The sequence below is a fragment of the Asterias rubens genome, chromosome 20 (assembly GCF_902459465.1).
Source record: "Asterias rubens chromosome 20, eAstRub1.3, whole genome shotgun sequence".
NCBI lineage: Eukaryota > Metazoa > Echinodermata > Asteroidea > Forcipulatida > Asteriidae > Asterias > Asterias rubens.
In genome coordinates, this window is record NC_047081.1 from 5,924,475 (window position 1) to 5,947,079 (window position 22,605).

Sequence of the window (22,605 nt, forward strand, 5' to 3'; positions counted from 1 at the left end):
TTGTTTTATTATTACTTTTTGGCCTTTGGTAACATCCTTTGTAAGAAAAAAAGTGGTGCTTGCAGAAGCAGGAACTTGCAAGCTTAGGTCAACTGATTATTAACAGGTTAGCAGGAAATTTTTGCCTGCTCGCATGTGTACCCATTCTTTGCTTTCACAGCTCATGCAGAAATTCTTCCCTTGCACAGTAGGCAAAGAATGGTGATAGTAAGAGCATAAATTTGGCGGTAAGCAGAGCCATGAAATTGGGCCCTGTTGGATTGGGTCAGTAGAACATAAGAAGCAAGTGCTTCTTAATTATTTTATTTTTATACTCACTTGTGGGACTGAGCCTTGAATGGATATAAAGCTAAAGCACACGCCTTGACCTGATAAGATTGGAGAGGAAAAAAAAGAAACAGAATCAATAAAATGTCCTGGAAAGATAAGGGATCATAACAAGTCTCAAATGCTCCTCAACTCTTCATCATCCACATGTTTCCCTGCCTGTTGAAAAATGTTCTTTTGTTTCGCTAGGCGTTTCTTTCTGAAACGATATTTTGTTTTCTTTCCGATGATCCAAAAAGAATGGAAAGAAGGAGATGTCTGCCGCCACCATACCCCACCCCACAATAAAAAATAATAATTTTCTTTCCGATGACCAAAAAAGAATGGAAAGAAGGAGATGTCTGCTGCCACCATACCCCTCCCCACAATAAAAAAAATAATATATGTATTAACATTGACCCCCAAAAATACAATGACGATTGTAATTTATGGGTCAATTAAAAATAGGAACTCACTGAACTTCCTAAACCCTGCAGCTGATTTCACAACACACTAGGATTAATCCTTTCTCGAGTTAGGACGAGTAACTCGTCTGAACTTAGGATGGGTTCAATGCGTCCCAAGGTCTTATGATACCGAACTGAACTCGCCCTAAGTCCTAAGATTAATCCTAAATTAGAAAGAAAATGGTGAACTCAACGACTGGAACCCTCCAAACCAATCTTCACCTCTTGTTTGCGTCCAGGTTGAGGGCCTTCCTTGGAGCTGATGATTGGATCGTTGAATCTTTCGTTAGTAATGATTGGTGATTTGATCGGTGCGTAGTCAGAGTGTCGTCTGTGTTGCTGATCCTCCAGCTGCAGACGTTCCTTCTTCTTTCTCTCTTCCTCAATCAATCTCTGCAAAAAAAGATAGAATATTTAACTTGCATCCGGGATGAAGAACATTAGTTGGTTTTACCCTTACACCAATATGTGTTAGCACTGTATACCAAGTTCTTTTGTGATCTACATGTAGATAGCCCAAAACAGTTAAAGGCAGTGGACACTATTGGTAATTACTCAAAATAATTATTAGCATAAAACCTTACTTGGTAATGAGTAATAGGGAGAGGTTGATAGTATAAAACATTGTGAGAAACGGCTTCCTCTGAAGTGAAGTGTTTACGAGAAAGAAGTAATTTTCCACGAATTTGATTTCGAGACCTCAAGTTCTCGAAATCAAGCATCTAAAAGCACACACCTACGTGTGACAAGGGTGTTTATTATTTCATTATTATCTCGCAACTTTGATGACCAACTGAGCTCAAATTTTCACAGGTTCGTTATTTTATGCATATGTTGAGATACACCAAGTGAGAAGACTTGTCTTTGACAAATACCAATAGTGTCCACTGTCTTTAAGTGTAGCCCTCACCTTAGAAGTGGTCATCCTGTATTGTGAGTTGGATGATATCTCATAACTGTTTTTAAAATATGCCAAGGTTTATGGTTGTAAAAAAACTGCTAAACTTGAATACTATTCTGACCTCTGCTTTTGTCTTGTCTAGTGTAGGAGGTGGATCCCTGTAGTTATAAATCTTATCACTTCCAGATGAGTGTCTCGTTGGTTTAGACCCTGAAACAAAACCACAAATAACATCAAATATTAAAACAACTGACTTGAAAATAAATAAAACCAACACCCGAAGCTGGGACACACACAAGTACACTTTAATTTTACAGGTTGAGAAGTGACATAAATAAAACCAACACCCGAAGCTGGGACACACACAAGTACACTTTAATTTTACAGGTTGAGAAGTTAGTTGATTTACATGAGGTGGTTTAGCCAGATGTAGCAAGAAGTTCTGTTAGTAGCGAATTCATCAGTTCGTGAAAAGGAACAATTTGGAGTAAAACTTATCAAAATTCATAACAAATGATTAGGCTGTAAGTTGCCTACACGTATAAGATAAAATACCTTTATTATCTTGTGTAATGTAGTTTTTAGACTGAAAGTGAAATAAATGAACATAAAGCAATTAAAGGCAGTGGACACTATTGGTAGTTACTTAGAATAATTATTAGCATAACACCTCACTTGGTAACGAGTAATAGGGAGCTGTTGATAGTATAAAACGGCTCCCTGTGAAGTGACGTTGTTTTTGAGAAAGTAATTTGCCACGAATTTGATTTCGAGACCTCACATTTAGAATTTGAGGTCTCAAAATCAAGCATCTGAAAGCACACAACTTTGTGTGACAAGGGTGTTTTTTCTTTCATTATTATCTTGCAACTTCGATGATCGATTGAGCTCAACTTTTCACAGATTCATTATTGTATGCATATGTTGAGATACACCAAGTTACAAGACTGGTCTTTGACAATTACCAATAGTGTCCAGTGTCTTTAATGAGATTAAACATAGCATTTTCAGCAGTGGGAGGTTGTTAAATGCTTAGTAGAGAGCAGACTCGCAGGGCAGCTCCTTAGAATTTGATGAGAAATTACAATAAGTATAAGGGAAGAAAAATATATATATTTATGCTTGATGTGAAAATTACATGTGCAACAATCTTGTAACTGAATAGAAATTAAATGGAAAATGATTTGAATTGGTATCTGAGGACACCAAAAAAATGAAAGATAAAAGCAAAAGCAAAATGGTAAGGCTTTTAGACAGTTAATGCTCAAAAGTTAACAATAAAAACTTGATTTAGGAGACAGAACTAAAACCCAAAGAAACTTACTGGTAGGTATATTTGCACAGTACTCTGGAAAGTACTTAGTATACAGTGCGGTTTATGGGTAAAAACCAAAATTAATATTCTTTATCCCTGATGCAAATTTAACATCTCTTATATCTCAAAATGCTTCAACTCATTATGCAAGAATCATATTCACAGTTATGATATAAATACATAGTTCCAATGCAAAACAGCAATAATATCTTCCTACAAACATGTACATGTATATCCCCTGGCTACACAGCAGCTACATGTAATGGTTGAATGGCTTCTGACTGGCACCCCCATACAAAGATATTGACAAAATAAAGAGACTGCTAAAAAATAGGGCTACATGTACATGTAGATACATGTAGCTCAAATAGTAGAGCACTGGCACTAACTGGAGGTTGTTAAGTCAAATCTCGTTTTAGTAATTTTGTCTTAGTAAACCCTAAAACATTCAAAAATGTACCCGGGCGGCGTGCCGGCGCACCTTAAAAAAAAAGTTACTCTTGCCCTAAACTAATCACAAAGTATTACATGCTTTCCTCTGCTTCCGGTCAAACTCCAGGCAAAACAACAGGTAATGTTCAAGGGGAAAATCAATGGCACGTCCCTTGGTGAACATTCTTCAGATAGTCAAGCATCATGCTTAGCATCTTGCTAAGCTAGTTGGTAAGCACGTATGTCTGTGGTAAGCAACTATGTTCCAGGCATCCACTAATATCAGCTGTGCTTCACTGGAAATGTTGTAACAGACTGAAGACATGATAAGGTATACATTAGATGACTTGCCAAGTCTGAAGTGACACCATCAGAAATAAACTGGTCACATGTCTTAATTAACCCTACTGACACCGATAGCCCTCTACTGTTGGTGAAAAAGCTCCAAGTTGCTGAGCCCAGGGCAGAATATGATACTGTTTGTGGTTCACACTTGGCCTATTTCTGCTTCAAGTCCATAATATTCAGCAGGCAATCTATCTCTGAATCCTACATTCTAACAGCTTCAATAGCACATTCTAGCCAAGGATAGTTTCTAAGGTCTCAAAAATGACAAACTGCTTCTGGCATTAAAACAGCGCCCTCAACATTGGAATGAATGACTCTGAAGGTCTTCACCCACACAATTAAAGCTTTCAGTTGGGATCAGTTGAGCGTTGCAAGAACTCTCATTAAATCAGTTTATAAATGATCGATGCAAGATGTCACTAAGGCTGGCAGTGTCTCGGTTCGGCGACTCAATTTCTCTTGAGTTTCAAGTGCAGAAAAAGAGAAGATGATGATACTTCACAAGAAAATACACAGTACTCACACCACCATAACAGCCTTTTAAAAACGTAGCATGTAGAACTGTCACACAGTTAAATTTGCCCCAAAAGATATTTGAGTCCACGATCTACTGTGGGGAAGTTAACCCTGCTAGTCGATCAGGCACAAGTGTTGACTTCAAAGTCTGGCATCTGGACTTTACACAGAAAAACGTCACTTTCACAGTATCACTTTCCACTCATTTAATTGGTTCCATGCTAATCAGTCGGGTACTGGCTGTGACAACATCACAGGCGACAACTCTCTGAGGAACACACAAAGCTGGCGTCTACAGTTCAACAGACACAATCCACGTAAATCTTTCCAGTACAACATGGAGAAATCCGACCCAAGACAAGAAAAAAACTTTGTCGATCCTTGGTTACCAGTCAGACAATTTGCTGATTAGAAAAACATCATGTGAGATCACTCGTCACAAAGGAATACACAGAACTGACATCTAAAGTTCAACAATGTTAAAGACTCCACAAACTTCCACAACCAAAATGTAGAAGAACAAAATGCTAATTAATTAATTCTTATAAACAGTTCCACATAATGCAGGCTACAAAACACTGCAGTTGACTCCTTGCAAAATGATCAATACTAACATCTAACATTCAATCAGCGTAAATTTGTCCCAATCTGCACGTACATGTAATTTGCCACATAGACATTGAGAAATCCAACCACGATGACATAGTGGGGAAGAAAATGCAAATTAATTGATCATTGGTAACCAGTCCAAGCACTACGGAACAGCTTCCATAACCTGATTGATAAAGCGGAGGGTGGTCGGTACTACGCTAGATACAAGTCCAACGTGTGACGAGTACATGTGCTGTAGATAATAAAAAGACGTGTGATGACCCAGAGCGTGGGTGACACAGATCCCTGCTGCTTGCTACCGGCCACTACACTAATATGGCTCTAAAGCGGCTGCGCTGCAGCATTGACACAGTTTGAATTACTACTACTATACTATAACCCTAAAGCAAACCTTGCTCTATTTTATAACCATGCTGTGCTTTCAAATGGCTTATCAATATGGTATTATTTGCTATCAATAATGGCTACTACTGTCATTATCCAATAAAGTATTTTTGGCTATCAATAAATGCTGCCAGTTTTTTATAGTCGCATATAAGTTTAGTATGCTAGCGACCGGTCAGCATTTGAACAAGTTAGATGTAGACACATATCATTTAACAATGATTTGCCATCTTCTGCTCGCCTATACATTAGTGACCACACAAGAGGGTCAAATAGGATAAAAATGAGGCGTTTCTGCATCCTACATCCAACAAAATTATCTTCAAGCAAACTTGAGCTTAAAATAGCAGGTGCGTAATTACAATTACAACAGGGTTGGATATGGGCAGCACAACATAGGCTATTATCTTCAAGAACGCGCTAACCCTCCAATCAGATTGGCAGAATGGAGTGGTGATAAAAACCCATATTGCACGGCTAATATCACTACCTGCGACTCGTGTGTTCTACATGTATGTCATCTTTACACGCCAAGTTTGCGCCAAGTTTGCTTGAAGATAAATACGTTATTACACGCGCGCTCGTGGAAATACGGAAAATGTAATGGTCTGCGTCCCATATCCAACTCGGCCTTCAGCCTCGTTTGATATGGGACGCAGTTAGCGCTATATTTTTCCGTATTCCACTTGCGCGCGTGTGATAATGTGTAAAATGTGTAATATAACTCTCCTGTTGCTCTTGGTAAACCATCAGGGCCCAAGTTTATGGCAAGTGCAAGTGCTAACTTTCTGCACTATCTGCGTGAGCAAAGAATGCCTAGTATCATGGAATACCTAGTATCATGGAATACCTACGCACACAAGCAACAAATCCCTGCTAACCCATGACATAAGCGCCGAACTCCCTGCTACCGTGAGCACCTATTCAATGCTTACAGAAAGCAGAGCCATACAGTTTTCTCGCAGATTAAAATAAATATCTGGTATTACTATAGCTTCTAGTATCCAGTACATTCTGAATAAAAAACAACAGAATAGACGGTGCTAAGAATCTCACTAAATCAATACAAGTATTCCAATATAAAAATTTCAGTTCACACCTGAACATGTAGCATCAATCTCTAGTGTTTTAATATGATATACATGTAGCATCAATCTCTAGTGTTTCAATATGATATACATGTAGCATCAATCTCTAGTGTTTCAATATGGTTCCATGGTTAACCAATTGCCCAATGACTGATCAACCATGACAGATGCCAATATTAGAATATCGGGCAGTACACTCTGACATTTTGCAATAAGCGCATCCCTCCAATCCCAGCTGTTGGTACATGTAATACTAGAAGCGCTGACATTTAGTCATCTTATTATTCCAGCTAACTTGTACATGCTCCTGCCAATAGGTCTATACCACTGTGCGGCCATCTTGGATTTTCCCATTGGCTGTATATACCAATTTCTATTTCAATATAAACCACAAGGGAAGCTGACTGGGTAAATTTTGAAATGAATTTTTGGGGTACCCCAAAACCTTTCTATTTCAACGTCATAGCCCGAGTGTTTTCCAACGGTTGGAAAACTATGGAAAGCCATGAATGCAAAACTAAACGGATAGCTACTGTGTTTGTTCAATGCCACACAACTATTCAAAAACAGTGTTGAATTTGCACGATGTTTGACAGGAATCCTGCTAAATTTTTGTTAATAGAAAATAAGTACATGTAACTTGCCTGGTTTAAGCAGCTATGAAATTGGGCACAAGTTTTCCAATACTTTCCCCTCACAATTTGAGAACAGTCTCTGTTCTTTCACTTAAATAGCATGACCTAGTATTTTTCATATTACTTCCAGAAGCAAAACTGAGGTAATATTTCTGACCTCTAAAATTTCATTTCTGTGATCGCATTATTACTAATTTCCTTCTGGAAAAAGCTTATTAAAAAAGTTACAAGATATAGAAATTTAACCCTTTTAGACCCTTTGCTATGACGTCATAAGATGCAGTTTCGGTTCAGGGTCTGCCAAGCACATTGTGTGCAACTAACCCCACGCGCATCATCTAAGTGCACAAAAGTTAACACACAAAGAATTTGATCGCCAAAATGCCACAACCCAAAATTTATATTGCACAGAACCGAAAAGCATAACAAATATTTACGGATATTTTGCTAACCAGAATAAAGTTACAAGCCAAAATGCCATACCCTTTGTGACTGATTTCCTGCTCAAGACTTTTGCAGAAAGCTTATAAGCAGTATTTATGAAAAGTTTCTAAAAAAACACAAGTTCATGAAAATTTTCACAGACTTTAAAATTTGGTGATACACAGCATGCTTTAAGAACAAAATAATGTAGTTGCCCTTTAAACTACACATGTGCTTCCAACTACCTCCATTAACTTGTCCCTTCCCCTCTCAGCGGCTATAGCGCTGTCAATTAATGTAGGTTTTGCGGCTAAGTGGACTTCAAGTTAACTTGGCTAAAGTTTGAGGCTCAGAGAAAGTGACAGCTACTGATATAAAACAAGTACCATGGAGTAATTGAATGAACTAGTTTAGATCAGCTGCCATTGTCAGAAATAAACCAGAAATAAACCATTTGGGATTCTTCAGAGTTCTGGGTATAACAGAGAAACCTCAGGATATTAACTACATTTTGCATTTATACAATAAGGTCCTTCAGGTATTGGTAAACAGTTTGCAACTGCTTACTTTTATCAGTGTTACATGAAGTTAGACAAGTTGGGTGAAGTTGTCTTTTACAACAAATCAAAGCAAAGTGTTAAAAAATGTATTAAAAATGTGCAAGCAACTTGGTGTATTAATTTACAGTACTTTGTGGACCATAAAAATAGTAAAATCTAATCCTTAAGAAAATAAAATAAATAAAATCCATGAATAAAAACTAACAATATCTAACTTACGGGAATGTGCATTCAAGATAAACATGTGTGACTACATAAGACATTTTAAACACTTATAGTTAATCCTCATCTGATTTTCCACACCATGCAAAGCTTCCTACAACACTAATGTGTGGCATTGTCAAGAAATTAGAAAAAAAGGTTTGATATATTTACATTGATATTTTGCGCTTCTTTCTGTGTCAATTCTCACTGGTTTTCCGTTTGCATATACCACCGTCTGATCCTGAGTGATTGTTTGAAAACCCTGGGGTGTAGCTGGGCAGCATGGCAATGGTGCCGAGAACCCCAGAGGTGTAGATGGGCGACCCGGAGGTGTTGCAGGGCAGCCAATGGGTACAGATGGGCACCCTTGGGGCACTCTAGAGAAACCAAGGGGTGTAGATGGGCGAGCAGGGGGTGTTGCTGAGTAGCTCTTCGAGGTTGATGGTTGACTCTGATGTGGTTGATAGCAACCCATGGGTGAAGTGGGGTGGCCAGGGGATGGGGTAGGGCAACCTGGGTGTACCGGGGGCGTTGAAAAACAATCTGTGGGTTCGGACGACATCCATGACACTGGTACCGGAGAATTCCTTTCATATATCCTGATTGGTTTGACCTCTCGTTGTGGGACTGCACCACTCCTCCCGTGGGTGGAGATCATGTTATGCCCCTGGGGTAGCCTCACGTGGTTCTCATGAGGTACTTGCACCTGTTGCCCGTGATGCGGTACTGGCACCTGGTGCCCCTGAGGTTTATTCACATACTGCCCCGCGGCGGGTAATGAGATAGGTCTCACCACCTGGGAGTTTTGAGGTACATGTTTAGGCGCAGGCACATGTTTGCCCTGAGGTACCGGAAAATGTTGCCCCTTTGAGAGTACCAGTGGTTGCCGATGTACTACACCGAGTGCTGGTTCCTGTGGGGGTAGGTTACCTTCCTGCCTTGCGCGTACCTCGGGCAGACTGTTTGACACAGGGTGTCTGTGGGTGTCTGTCGCCCTCTGCTGCTGAGCTTTCACAGGTTGTGTGTTCCATGGCATATCATATGATTCCGCTGTTCTTGCTGGTTTCGGGGGTGAACCACTTTTAGAACTTTGTGACGGTGTTCTCCCGGCAGGTATTCCATGATTCATAGAAAGCCCACCAGACTGTGACGATACCCGAGGATTTCCAGATGGTACAGAAGTTGCGACCTTTGACACCGGCACCGGTGAACTCTTCTGCTTCTTTGCGTCAGCAAATTTCCCAACTTCCAAATCTTTTAGGAGATTCTCAAGCGTTTTCACATCAGGGTCCGTACGGTTCCGACACTCGTTTCTGTTCTTCTTTGGTGATTTCTGCGATCGAAGGTCCTCGGTGCTGGGATACTTTCCAGCATACTGGACCATCTCAAAGCTGGGATTGTTACAAAAAAGGCCACGTTTGTGCCTTTGGAACGGCAAATCCGGCATGAAAATCATCTTGTCGACTCGTTCCCGCTTCTTCACACTTGTTTGATATCTGCATGTGTGCTCTGCCCAAACTGACCTGAAACTCAAGCTCTAGGGCAATTGAAGAAATGAACAGCCGGTATATGTTGACAGATATCTATCCCTTGGACATGGAGATATTACACCACTATCATCCAAGCATAATGTCCTTGGGAAAAAGAGTTCAGGAGTTTATATGCTCCACTTTAGAAGATTCTTACCTCCTATCAATCTAGGGGCTAAGAAATCTCGGTAGCTGATGAAGCTTTGCGGTGAAGATTTATAAGCACTTGTTGTTGATTCACGCTGAGAATGTTGATGACCAATGTCAGTAAATTCTTTGGCGGCTCTACGATCAAACGATAAGCATCTTGTTAATTCGTTAAGGTGAATTAGTTGATGATCACTTAAGACAAGAGTCTGTGTTTTTTTTGGGGGGGTAAGTAGCGATCCAAATGGTCACAACATGGTGACATTTACATTTTTTTTTAGGTCTCGCAATAGGTTTTGCAAACAAATCAATGAGGCACAGAACAGGGAAATATATTAAGCAAGGAGAATAGAAAGTTGCCCATCTCAGCTTTAAGTTTTTCGTAAAACGTTTTGGTGAATGCAATGTCGATGCAGGAGAAACACTTTCAAAACAAAATTAACCTCCAGAAAGTTCAGTGTTCTTATTACTTGTTCCAGCTGATAGCAAAACAAAGAACTAGCTATGAATGTACAAGTGAATTAAACTTATACATTAGCGAGTGAACCACTCAGCTGGGATTTGTTCAGGTAAATCCATAGCGCTGCGGGCACAATCCGCACAAATTCAATTGCGACAAGATTTCATAATAAGCGATTTCCTCGCAGTAATTGGTTCGTCGGCGATAAGAGAATTACACTACCGCCTCTGTCGATGAGTTAACGTGTGAACTGGCAGAGTCCGACAACAACTTTCACAGAGAATACTCCCTCAGTGTAGAAAAGAAGTGCAGATACCAAGTCAGTGTGCCAGGCCGACTCTGATTGCAATGTGACACTAAGTTGACCTCAATATTGAATTCTTTATCTGGGGTCAGTAGCACCGAGTCGTCCTTGATGAACATTCAAAAGAAATATTTCCCTGGATGAAACAAACAACTACATCGTTCAGGTATTAAGCATGTATCAACATCAAAATGCTTAACCCGAAGGTGGCGATAACGTTACCGCAAAGGTGATGATTAAGTTAAACAACACGTACAGAGTGCAGGTGCTGAAGTTACGTGACCTCATTTCCAGGGTAGCCTTGCAGGATTATTGACCTAATGCAATTTGTGCATTCTCTATTTGCTAATCCTATGCATGGTCAAGCATGTCTCCACTGCCTATGAGAAGTTGAAGGTAAAAAGACACATTGTACGCATTTTCTTCTCGTGCAGAAACTTCTCATCAAGACTAAAACCAAAACAATTCAGACAAGTTTCCAGTTCTTTCTCGATTACATTCAGAAGAATTGTCCACAAAAGGTGTCATTTCTTTGTCCACAAAATTCAGATAGAAGATCTCTAGTTTCAATCCCAATTAGGTTTGAGCCATTTAGATGTCAAGTAATTTTCACATGTGGATCTTTTTTATCCAATTATTCTTTCTACACAGCATTCAAAAGAATCATTAACAAAAAAAGATGGTTTGAATTCTTTGTCCACAAAATGTATTCATACTGTCAAAATCAGAACTGGACAGTGAAGTTAGATATGAGATTTGCTGGCAACTGTTTTGAGGTGAAGCACCGTCTCCATTACAGCCATGGAATACTTGAATAAAAGGAATCTCACACAAATTCCAAACTACAGATTATATAGCTCCTTGCAGTTACAAAACACCTCATCCAGGATTGCATTTCAACTTGTTCAGATGACCACAGTAAAAACTATCAAAAGAATCAGATTAATTTCTGATCGAAGTTACAGTTTAACTTAAGACAGTCATCACACCCAAGGTTGATGATATTCTTAAGAGGAAAAAAAATAGATGATGGCCTAAAGTTTCGACCCTAGCAGAGTCTTTCTTGATATTCTTAAGTCATCACACACACGGTATTGTAGTTTACAGTTTCACATTAACATCATCCAGTGCTTGTTTTATCATCGGCATCATCGGCTGCATCCCACCATATGACTTCACAGTTGTTATTGTCTGCCAACAGCTTAAGTTCAAACTCTAAACCTAGACATCACGAGTGCATTAAGTCCGCTGGGGACGCGGGCAGATTCAAGAACTGGTTTTCGGAGGATGGTGTATGGGCTTTAAAGTTCAGATCAACTCATGCTGGAGATTCACGTCTTTGTACGTTGAGTTACCGACCGTCTTGCAGCTTGATCCCAAGTTCAGATGATCAATTGACTTTGGTAGTTCCGATGATGCATCAAATTGTGTGTCAAATAATCAGCAAATCATCAATAAAGAATTCACACTTCAGATAACTCCAAGTCCGATCCAGCTGACACGTTGATTCACAAAATACACTTCTTATGCAAAGAATCTAATTTGAAAAATATTCATCGTCAGCAGAATAAACGCCCACCGAGTTATACATGATGCAATCGCAACATCTTGAATCACTTTTAAAAATAATTCTTCCTTCTATCATGAGTTTTTCTCCTCATTCATGCACATCTGCCACGGGCAGTTGACGTCAACACCACATCATTGCCTTAGGCTGTTCGCATTAAGTCCGTATCAGCTCCACAACATAATCCACAAACCATCATCTCAACAACTGTGCAGTACCTTAAAAGCACCCAGAGGATTTAGCACATCAACAAATGAATCCAAGCGACTTTAAACTCTCACCCTAGCAAAGTTCACCTCTATTCCTCAACGGCCTTTTTTTTTAAACCCTCGGTAAGATCAGTGGGGCCACTGCTTTTATCAACCTCAAGAATGCTAGGCCCCTGCTGGTGGAGTGTTGCTATTGGTAATTGAGAAAGTTGGTGGTCTATTGACGGCGGCGTAGACCGAGCGTTTTTTTTAAACCTCCACAAGAAAACAAATTAACGGCAACAATGAAAGAAAAGGAGAGAGTTTGACGGACTTATCAGGGTTGGATTTTGGGTCACTCAGTAAGGAGTGGATTGCGATAAGGGGGAATTCCATCATTTGACAGGTTTATCGGAGTCAGTGACCCCACTCTTGAGTGGAAATAAGCCAGATTGGAATGAATTGTCCATTAACCACAGTCAATCTTTAAGATATCAAATGCAAAACGGCATTCACTGATAAATAAGTGGCAACTGAAAGACATGTGCCAACTGAATGTTGTACTATTGACGAATTTGGGTACTTTTTGTAGGACACCAAACACAATGTCCAAAAAATGTTTTTGTGACATTGTTTTACTAATTTCTCAAAAACTACAGCACCTCAGCAAGTAATATTTTAAGGAAGCTTTCTACTCTCTTGTCTCCAAACTGTGTCAGTTTAATTTAAATCTGTGGATATTGTGCTTTGTGTTACAAAAAATAGGAAGGTTAAGTTCTGCATGAAACAGGAAAACATCTCTTTGGTAAATTTTAGCAACAAAAATGTAATACAGTAATGCAAATCTGTTTGGAAAAGGGTACTTTGTGTGTCTGGTAAAAGGGTGTAGAGCCTTAAACACCCTTCTTCAAGGCATTAGATGTACATGTCAAAGGGTGTAGAGCCTTAAACACCCTTCTTCAAGGCATTAGATGTACATGTAAAAGGGTGTAGAGCCTTAAACACCCTTCTTCAAGGCATTAGATGTACATGTCAAAGGGTGTAGAGCCTTAAACACCCTTCTTCAAGGCATTATATGTACATGTAAAAGGGTGTAGAGCCTTAAACACCCTTCTTCAAGGCATTAGATGTACTTGTAACTAGGTTACAGAAAATCCATAGAAAAACAAGGGGTTTGCTCAACAGCTCTCAATCAAGTTCAACGCCTGACCTCATAGAAAAAAAAAATCCAACAATTCAAAACACTCACATTATAGTTCAATTACATCCTCAACCTTTCCACTTCTTCAATTCTAAAATAGCATTGACCTGTTCAATTTCTAGAGATAATAGTGTCCCAACTGAGTAAGGTATGCTGAGGTAGACTGTATTAAACAGTTATTTCATGTATGCTGAGGTAGACTGTATTAAACAGTTATTTCATGTATGCCAACTCGCAGGATTATCCACTGTCCATGGCCCAATTTCATAAAGCCTGTAAGCACGAAAATTTGCTAAGCATGAAATTTCTCCCTTGATAAAAACAGGCTTACCAACCATTCCAACCATTCCATTTGTTGTATATTGCTTGTTACTGGTATTCAGCTGTTGTTTGCTTTTCCTAAAAATCACCTGGAAATTTGGTTGGTAAATCCTGTTTTTATCAAGGAAGAAATTTCATGTTAAGCAGTTTTCATGCTTACAGGCAATATGAAATTGGGCCAATGTGCCTTTAGAAACCGTGCTAATCATTTTGGAATGCAGTAAATATTTACAAACTTTCTTTAAAAAAACATAAGCATCAGTCATAATAAGGAAAATTAAACAAATTAAACTACTAACAGGTAAAGCACAGTAATGACTGATTAAAATAACCATAAACTTAAAGGTGCATTTCATGTACCACTTGCAAGATAATTGACCACTTTGATTGTTATATCGAAACATCCAATAAAAGTAACATGAGAATGTTTCAGCTGAATAGTGTCCTGCTAAAAAAAAGGCAAACAAAAAACTGTCACAATATTTTCACAAGAACGTCAAAGTCATCCACAAATAGCGAGGTGGCAGTGCATACCAACCGCATATGTGGCCGCCTCATTTGCAAACCAAACATTTCTGCTGAACACTGGTATTCAATGAAGCCATTTCAAATATTTCCACTCTCACGTATCATTCCGATGATCTTAGGAAATTAAACCCAGCACCTAGAATCTTGCCAATCGCTTGACCATATGTATGCTAATTTGCATAACTACATTTTAAGATCGAGAATTGGGCATGCAAAAATTGCGTACAGATTGCATTCCATGACTTCTGCACACTGAACTTTGTATTTCTGGGGTCAATTTCACAAAACTCTTCCTAACTTAGGATCAATCCTAGAATTTAGGACGAGTTCCAGCCTATGTGGTCAGAGGCATTGAACCCTCCTTATCTTTTGTGAAATCGTTCCTAGGACGCGTCCTAAGTTAGGATGAGTTACTCGTCCTAACTAGGCATAGGACAAGTTTGTGAAATCGACCCCTGGTACCTCAATACATAAACTCAATATGTGAAATCACATACCATCCAGGACCTCCAGGTTATCAGTCATGATTGCATGTAGTTAAGCTATCGTTTGTAACACTTGAATTTCCAGCTTTCGCAATGCTTGGGAGTGCCAAGTACGAAGAATTTGCAGTGGAAATTTTTCGGTCCTGGTTGCCAGGTTGCTTTCGTTAATTGGCAGTGTGGAAAATCTTTGAGCTTTTGCGTATGACTTGCAACTTTGCACACAGTACAAGTCCTCATGCATAAAGGGTAATCATGACAGTTACACCCTTATGTTCTGACACCCATGGTGTATTTTCCTATTCCGAACCCTAACAACAACCCTAACCCCAACCCTAACCCCAACCCTTACCCCAAACCGACGATGTAAATCATGAGGGATTGTTGGAATATAGGGGTGTCTCAAAAATAGGGGTGTCAAAACATAGCAGTCACCATCATGACAGAGCGACTGAAAACTAAACCAAGTAATCACATAAAACATGTCTCATCAGCTTTGGGGTGTTTCAAAACATTACAGAAATGTTTAAACTGTTTGTCTTCAGTAAGGAAGTGCGAGTCTTAATCCCACTGTCCCTTTAACTGCGACCGAACAGTGCATTCCAAGCTGTTCAGGGTTGCCTAGTCGACCTCGCCCTTGTCAGTATTGTTCAGGTACAAGTGAAATACCGCCCTCAACTGGCAGAGACAAACAAGGCCATGATGTCTCTCAAAAGAGTAATGTGTATTGCACATAAAAGAACCCAGTACACTTATAGTAAAGAGATGGGGTTCGCTCCAGTTTTCCTGGGGCCGATTTCACAAAGGTCTCAAATTGATCGTAACTTCAAATCAATCGTAGTTGCTAAGTAAAGTGTGATGTCACAATACAAATCTCTATGGTGATACTGAAAATTTGTCTTGCGATGAATTTTATTGCTTTGTGAAATCGGCCCCTGGTCTGATTGGCAGCATATTGCGCCACAGCACTAAACCATTGCATGACGCTATATAACGGAATATTTCTTATACTTCAAACCATAGCACTGTAAACCTTGCAGGAAAAAAACGAGCGCTCTGATTTGCCCCTAAATGTAGGGGTGTGATAAAGTGCTATAAGAACCCAGTATTATTATTACTATTATTAATAACAACTAATTTAAAGGCACTGAACACTATTGGTAATTTTCAAAGACCAGTATTCTCACTTGCTGTATCTCAACATATGCCTAAAATAACAAACCTGTGAAAATTTGAACTCGATTGGTCGTCGGAGTTGCAAGATAACTATGAAAGAAAAAAAAACACCCTTGTCACACGAAGTTGTGTGCTTTAAGATGCTTGATTTCGAGACCTGAAATTCTAAACTTGAGGTCTCAAAATCAAATTCGTGGAAAATTACTTCTTTCTCGTAAACTACGTCACTTCAGAGGGAGCCGTTTCTCACAAATGTTTTATACTATCAAACTCTCCCCATTACTCGTTACCAAGTAAGGTTTTATGCTGATCATTATTTTGAGTAATTACCAAGTGTCCACTGCCTTTAAGCCGGCAATTTAGGATAAAAGCTTCAAAGTCACAGTCAGGGCTGACATATGTAGATATAAACAGGCCTGGAATTTCATCCTTACAAACTTTTGAAGGGACACCAAGACAATGGGGCAACAAAGGCCATCCCAAAGGCCAACCGTGAACTCTGTGCCATTCCAGACATAGATAAAGCAATTACAAGTGCCCACAGAAATGTCACACTGGTCACTGCTCCATCATGCACTTCTACTGAAACAGAAGGTTAATGCATCCCTTACATGCTCTTTAATACCAAAGCATTCTTATGTCACAAACAGTGTGTTAGTTCAGCAAATTGCCAGACCCTTTCATTGGGAAAAACAAACTAAATGTCATTTTCAGGGGGCTACTAAAATCTGCTTAATGTTAAGATTTACTAAGCTTGAATTTAATTCCAAGGTAAAAAGCTGTATCATTAATTCTCAAAGTTAATATCTAACTAATTTCTAAGTTTGTTAATTGTTTCAATTCTGCTGGGGAGAAAAACGTTTTGAAATGCAATGAGCGTTAGACAAGACAGAATTAATAGTGAACATACATGTAGGTTTGAAGTTGCATCGCCTAATATTTTGCCAAAACAAGAAAATGTTTTTTTCTTTTTTTCTTCTTAGAATTAACTTTGACAGTTGATGTTATTTCAAAATACATCCACGTATGCAACACTGCTTAACCATTTGGTACACAGAATACATTTTTTTAAAGCAAAAAAATAACAAGTTCAACCGCGGTTTTTCTCAAAAAGGTTCAATAGCACCCCCTGTTGAACATCACACCAAACGAAAGCTCAACACTCATTCTAGAAAATCGAAAGAGGGTGGTTTTTAGTTTTAAGGTTATGACAGTTTATAAAAGTACAATTTGACATGGGTTTTTTTCATCGCTAAAGAACCTTATTTCAGGAAAACATTTCTGGTGTCACACTGGAATTTTTTTTCTAAATTAAGATTTCATGGAGTCACAACAAAAAGTTTTCTTGACATAAGACTGTTTTTTGTTTAGAAAGGACCATTTTTTTAGCAGTGCGTGCACAATGCACCAAGTAATTTTAACAAGAAAATTATTTGTCATAGCTGATATAGTATGACATAATGATGGGAGCCCTCAAAACCTGGTTGTAACTTTTGATCAAGTATTACTTCTCTTTTAAGAACTTTTCATTCAGTATCTCAAAGGTTTGTAACTTCCTCGACTTCCTAGTTCTATCATCATTTAGGCAAGAAAGCGGGCAAGGCATCTTCAAAGATCAAGGTTGCAAGAGGGAAAGAGTTAGGAAGGAAAATTTCAGTGGTTGAAAAAAGGGAAAAGGAAACTTAGCAGGCTGGTCTTGGATAGGCTTTTGAAAGGGTTCTCAGGAATTAACTTGGTTTTCAGGGATTTAATTTGTAAGTTTTTTTTTGACAAGGTTTATTGTATAAAGGAATCTTAACCATAAAAGAAATTTGGCGAGTTTTTAGCCATAGCAGCGATAAAAAGAAAATTTTGTCAATAAGCTTTCAAGCGAAACCACAGCCGAGGTTCCATAAAAAAAGAAGAAGCAGAAAGCACTCAGCTATTCAAATTTATGCAAATTGATGTAAATATATGCACCTGTTGATTGAGTCCTTTGAGGGGGTGGACTCTTGATGCCTAGGCGTTCGGCCGCGGATAGACCGCTACTATCGGGACGAGGCTTGCTCTTTGCTCTAGGCAAAGTAGAAGACTGTGGCCTGCTAGATGAACGAATGGGCTCCTCTGTTGTATATGCAGAATGGGAGAGGAGGATGAAACGAGGAGTGTGATTGGTTACATGCAGCTACATGTTTGTTAGAGAGTTGTACTGTCGGGTGTGTTTGTTAAAATGTTTGTGAGTTAATCTGTACATGTATTCTGTCTGGTCGATACAAACTATTTGTAAAGTTTGTCGTACTTTATTACTGATTCACAAACCATGCCTAAGTCTTAGACCCCTAACAAACCCTACCCAGGAAATCAAATGTCCCAGCAATGCCACCATCTTTAAAGACTGCGCTCTTTTTGACTTCACGATAAAGAAACCCCTATGAGACCTGAGGTTACTTATGGCCAATCAATATTGTAGATATTTCCTAATTTGCACTTTGACCTTTCCCAGCACTGGAACTATTTTGTTCAACTCTCTTAAAATGTCCAATATCTGATAATGGAAGTCACAGATTTCAAACATCATATCTAAGCCTCTTGCATGATAGGGAGGGTACACCAACTGGTATTAAGAGAAGAATATCTGTCTCCATTTCCTAGTTTCAAAAGAAAAGTACCAAGAATGGTTTTTATCTTAATTATCTTAGTGGACACATTAGTCCTGTGAAAACAGTGTTTAACCATGACTTAATTTGCTAACATTTTCTGTGAAGTCACACATTTCTTAGTGCTACATTTTAATTTTCATGGATTTTTTTTCCCATAAAATAAAACGAATCCTTAAAATAGAATCTTTCCCCTCAAATGTTAAAGAATGTTGGTACTTTTTATAACACAAATTAAAATGTCCACAAGAGTGAATGTCCCGAAAGCCAGCAAGGTAAAATGTTGTGCAAAAAAGGAATTTGGTTGGTCAAAGATTTTGGAGAATGCAACATGCCGAGTAGAGGCTTTCAAAAAAGGCAGTGGACACTATTGGTAATTGTCAAAGACTAGCCTTCACAGCTGGTGTATCTCAAGATATGCATAAAATAACAAAACTGTGAAAATTTGAGCTCAATTGGTCATCAAAGTTGCGAGATAATAATGAAAGAAGAAAACACCCTTGTCACATGAAGTTGTGTGCGTTTAGATGGTTGATTTCGCGACCTCAAGTTCTAAACTTGAGGTCTCGAAACCAAATTCGTGGAAAATTACTTCTTTCTCCAAAACTATGGCACTTCAGAGGGAGCTGTTTCTCACAATGTTTTATACCACCAACCTCTCCCCATTACTTGTCACTAAGAAAGGTTTTATGCTAATCATTATTTTGAGTAATTACCAAAAGTGTCCACTGCCTTTAAACACTCCACAAAAAACATCATCAGCAAAACAGTTTATTTTTTTTACTTTGCAATTGGGTGAGGAGTGCACACTTTCCCTTTCTCATGATTTAACCCCAACTTAAAAAAATGTCCCAGAAAGCTTGCAAAGGCTTTGATACTGATTAAAGGCAGTGGACACTATTGGTAATTACTCAAAATAATTATTATCATTAGCATAAAACCTTTCTTGGTAGTGAGTAATGGGGAGAGGTTGATGGTATAAAACATTGTTAGAAACGGCTCCCTCTGAGGTGACATAGCTTTTGAGAAAGAAGTAAATTTACACAAATTTGATTTCGAGACCTCAGAATTCGATTTTGAGGTCTCAAAATCACACAACTTCGTGTCACAAGGTTTTTTTCCCCCCCTTTTTATTATCTCGCAACTTCGACTACTAATTGAGCTCAAATTTTCACAGGTTTGTTATTTTATGCATAAGTTGAAAACAACCAAGTGATAAGACTGGTCTTTGACAATTACCAAAAGTGTCCAATGTATGTCTTTAAATACCAATGTTGTACCTCCCCTAACAAGTAAGAAGAGAATTACACAGATATCTAACAAACTGAAAAGATTGAAAAGGGCAACAACTGAAGAGAAAACAAATAAAACTCTGAACCAAATGAGAGAAATTACACCAAATCCTTTGGGATCAAAGGGCAAGCAATGAACCAGATGGGGTGACTAGTAACCAACAACTGTCAACTTGCCCAAGAAAATGACTGTCAACAATCAACCATTCTATAGGTATTTTCGATGACAGGGAAGGCAACATTTTTTTTTCAATTTGAGTCTTGATAAGTTACACAACTACTCAAAGAAATGATATAGGTTTGCTACTACTTCACAAAATTGATAAAAACAATTCTGTGAAAATTTCTTTTACAAGAGCACCAGTTAAGAGCACCCCTTGAGGAAGATGTAAATGATAATATTTCTGTGTGAAAAAAACAAAACGTTTTTATTAAATTTTTGTTGTTTAAAAAACAAATGGTGAGCCTGATGCTCGTCCTGTTTTAAGCGACATTCGTAACACCTTTCCGAAGAGCCCCTCCACAATTTATACTGACTGGCCACAGTTTTAATTTAGACATACTTTGTTCTTATACCTGAGAATAAATCTCCTGTAATGTATGAGATTCCATCTCCATGTGAACAGAAATATTTTTACCATTTTGTATAAAAAAACTTAAAACGTCAATAAATTAAGTTGAGTTTGAATTTTCTAGTTCTGGTTTGGCATTCAAAGAGGTACGTCGTCTGGGTTTCTATCTACACTTGCATGGTTTGTCAATCGTACAATCAAATAGTCAAATCATATCATGCATCCATTATCACATAGCAATATACCACAAAACTTTGCCCACATTCAAAAATAAGGGGTTACTAAGAAACAGTCATTATTGGGGTACAAGAAACAGTTTCATGCAAATGAGATAGAGAGAAGATGACCCCACACTGACACAGCTGAATAGGAGAAAACATGCATGGTAAAATAACACATTGATAATAGCGTTTCATGCCATCTATTTCAAACAGAGTTTGTCAAGAGTTCTGCAACCCAAACAAACGCAACGAACAAACAAGTCCGTCATAAACAATGTTACAGTTTTATAATTTAAAAATCTACATAAAGGGTCTGTATAGACCGTATTGAAACGTTACCGTTCAAATATCTGCCCTACAAGATGGCGTCTGTGCGCGTGTAATAAAAACGCACAGTGATATTGCCCACCAGTATGGCGCATTCAAGATTTGTTTGATGATGATGTCAGGTGAAATGGGTCAATATGCTATACCGCCCTTTCAAGGTTTCTGTTATAAAGAGTTTGTTTGGCCAGTCCCAGGGATCTTGTAACAAGAGTTGTCTGTACATTTGTATAAGATTAAACCAAAGGTGTACATTGGTTATCAGTGTGATTGATTGGACTGGGAAAACGTTGCTGTTTGTAGATGGCATGAAACAAAATAAAAGGCACATTGCTGCTTAAAGACAGTGGACACTATTGGTAATTGTCAAAGACCAGTCTTCTCACTTGGTGAATCTCAACATGTGCATAAAATAACATACCTATGATGATTTGAGCTCAATTGGTCGTCTAAGTTGCGTGATAATAATGAAAGAAAAAAACACCCTTGTCACACAAACTTGTGTGCTTTCAGAGTGCTTGATTTCGAGACCTCCAATTCTAAATCTGAGGTCTCAAAATGAAATTCGTGGAAAATTACGTCTTTCTCGAAAACTACGTCACTTCAGAGGGAGCCGTTTCTCACAATGTTTTATACTATCAACCTCTCCCCATTACTTGTGACCAAGTAAGGTTTTATGCCAATAATTATTTTGAGTAATTACCAATAGTGTCCACTGCCTTTAAATACCCAACTACAAATAAAAAGGTAAAATATAGCAATCAAAATAATTATACAATATATTTCAAGAACTCATCAGTTCGGCAGCATTTAACAACAAAGCAAAAGAATTTGAACATAATTGCCATAAACTGCACCAAAAACCCAAACATTGTATACATGAAGGCTTTTTCACTTTTCTAAAGCAAGTACTAGAACTTGCCCTGCAACCAGGCAGACACCACACACTCGCAAAAAAAGTGTGAAACTCTGCCCAATTTGAACAAAAGTACCAACAAGTTTGGGCTTTAAGATAAGATGTAGCAGTAGCATTTGTAGCTTTGTCTTATTTGTGTTAATAAATCATCTACATCAACTGCACAAATTTCAGGCCGTGAACACAGTTTCAAACCCCGAATTGGTGAACAAAAGTTTTGCTATTTGGTATAAGTTCAAGGTGTACCTAACTCCCAAACCAGGCAGATTACAAAGACATGCAACAAATACCTTACATAAAACATCTTAATTTGACGTTATGTTTGGTACTTACTTGATTGACCAATTTGCAGTTCTATACAAAAATTTCAATTGAACTACCAAAAACAAAATCCCCACTGCATGTAAGGACATTTTGGAATTTCATCCGTTTGTGAAAATTTAACTTTCCAACTTCTTTCACTTGACAAGTATCAGTATCCTTTCATTTTCAATTTAAAGAAACTCCCAAAAATATATTATGGGCAAAACATTCTATAACAAAACCAACT

At 38.4% G+C, this 22,605-nt stretch overlaps 1 protein-coding gene across 1 annotated transcript in view; it reads right to left on the reverse strand.

The window, feature by feature from the left end:
* Positions 1 to 22,605, reverse strand: part of LOC117303641 — a 131,076-nt gene that overhangs the window by 30,657 nt on the left and 77,814 nt on the right. The window contains exons 19-22 of the mRNA XM_033787871.1: positions 18,054 to 18,197; positions 1,796 to 1,884; positions 996 to 1,166; positions 319 to 368 (exon numbers count right to left, since the gene is read on the reverse strand). Coding sequence (XP_033643762.1) covers positions 319 to 368; positions 996 to 1,166; positions 1,796 to 1,884; positions 18,054 to 18,197 — 454 coding nt within the window. The remainder of the gene's footprint in view (positions 1 to 318; positions 369 to 995; positions 1,167 to 1,795; positions 1,885 to 18,053; positions 18,198 to 22,605) is intronic.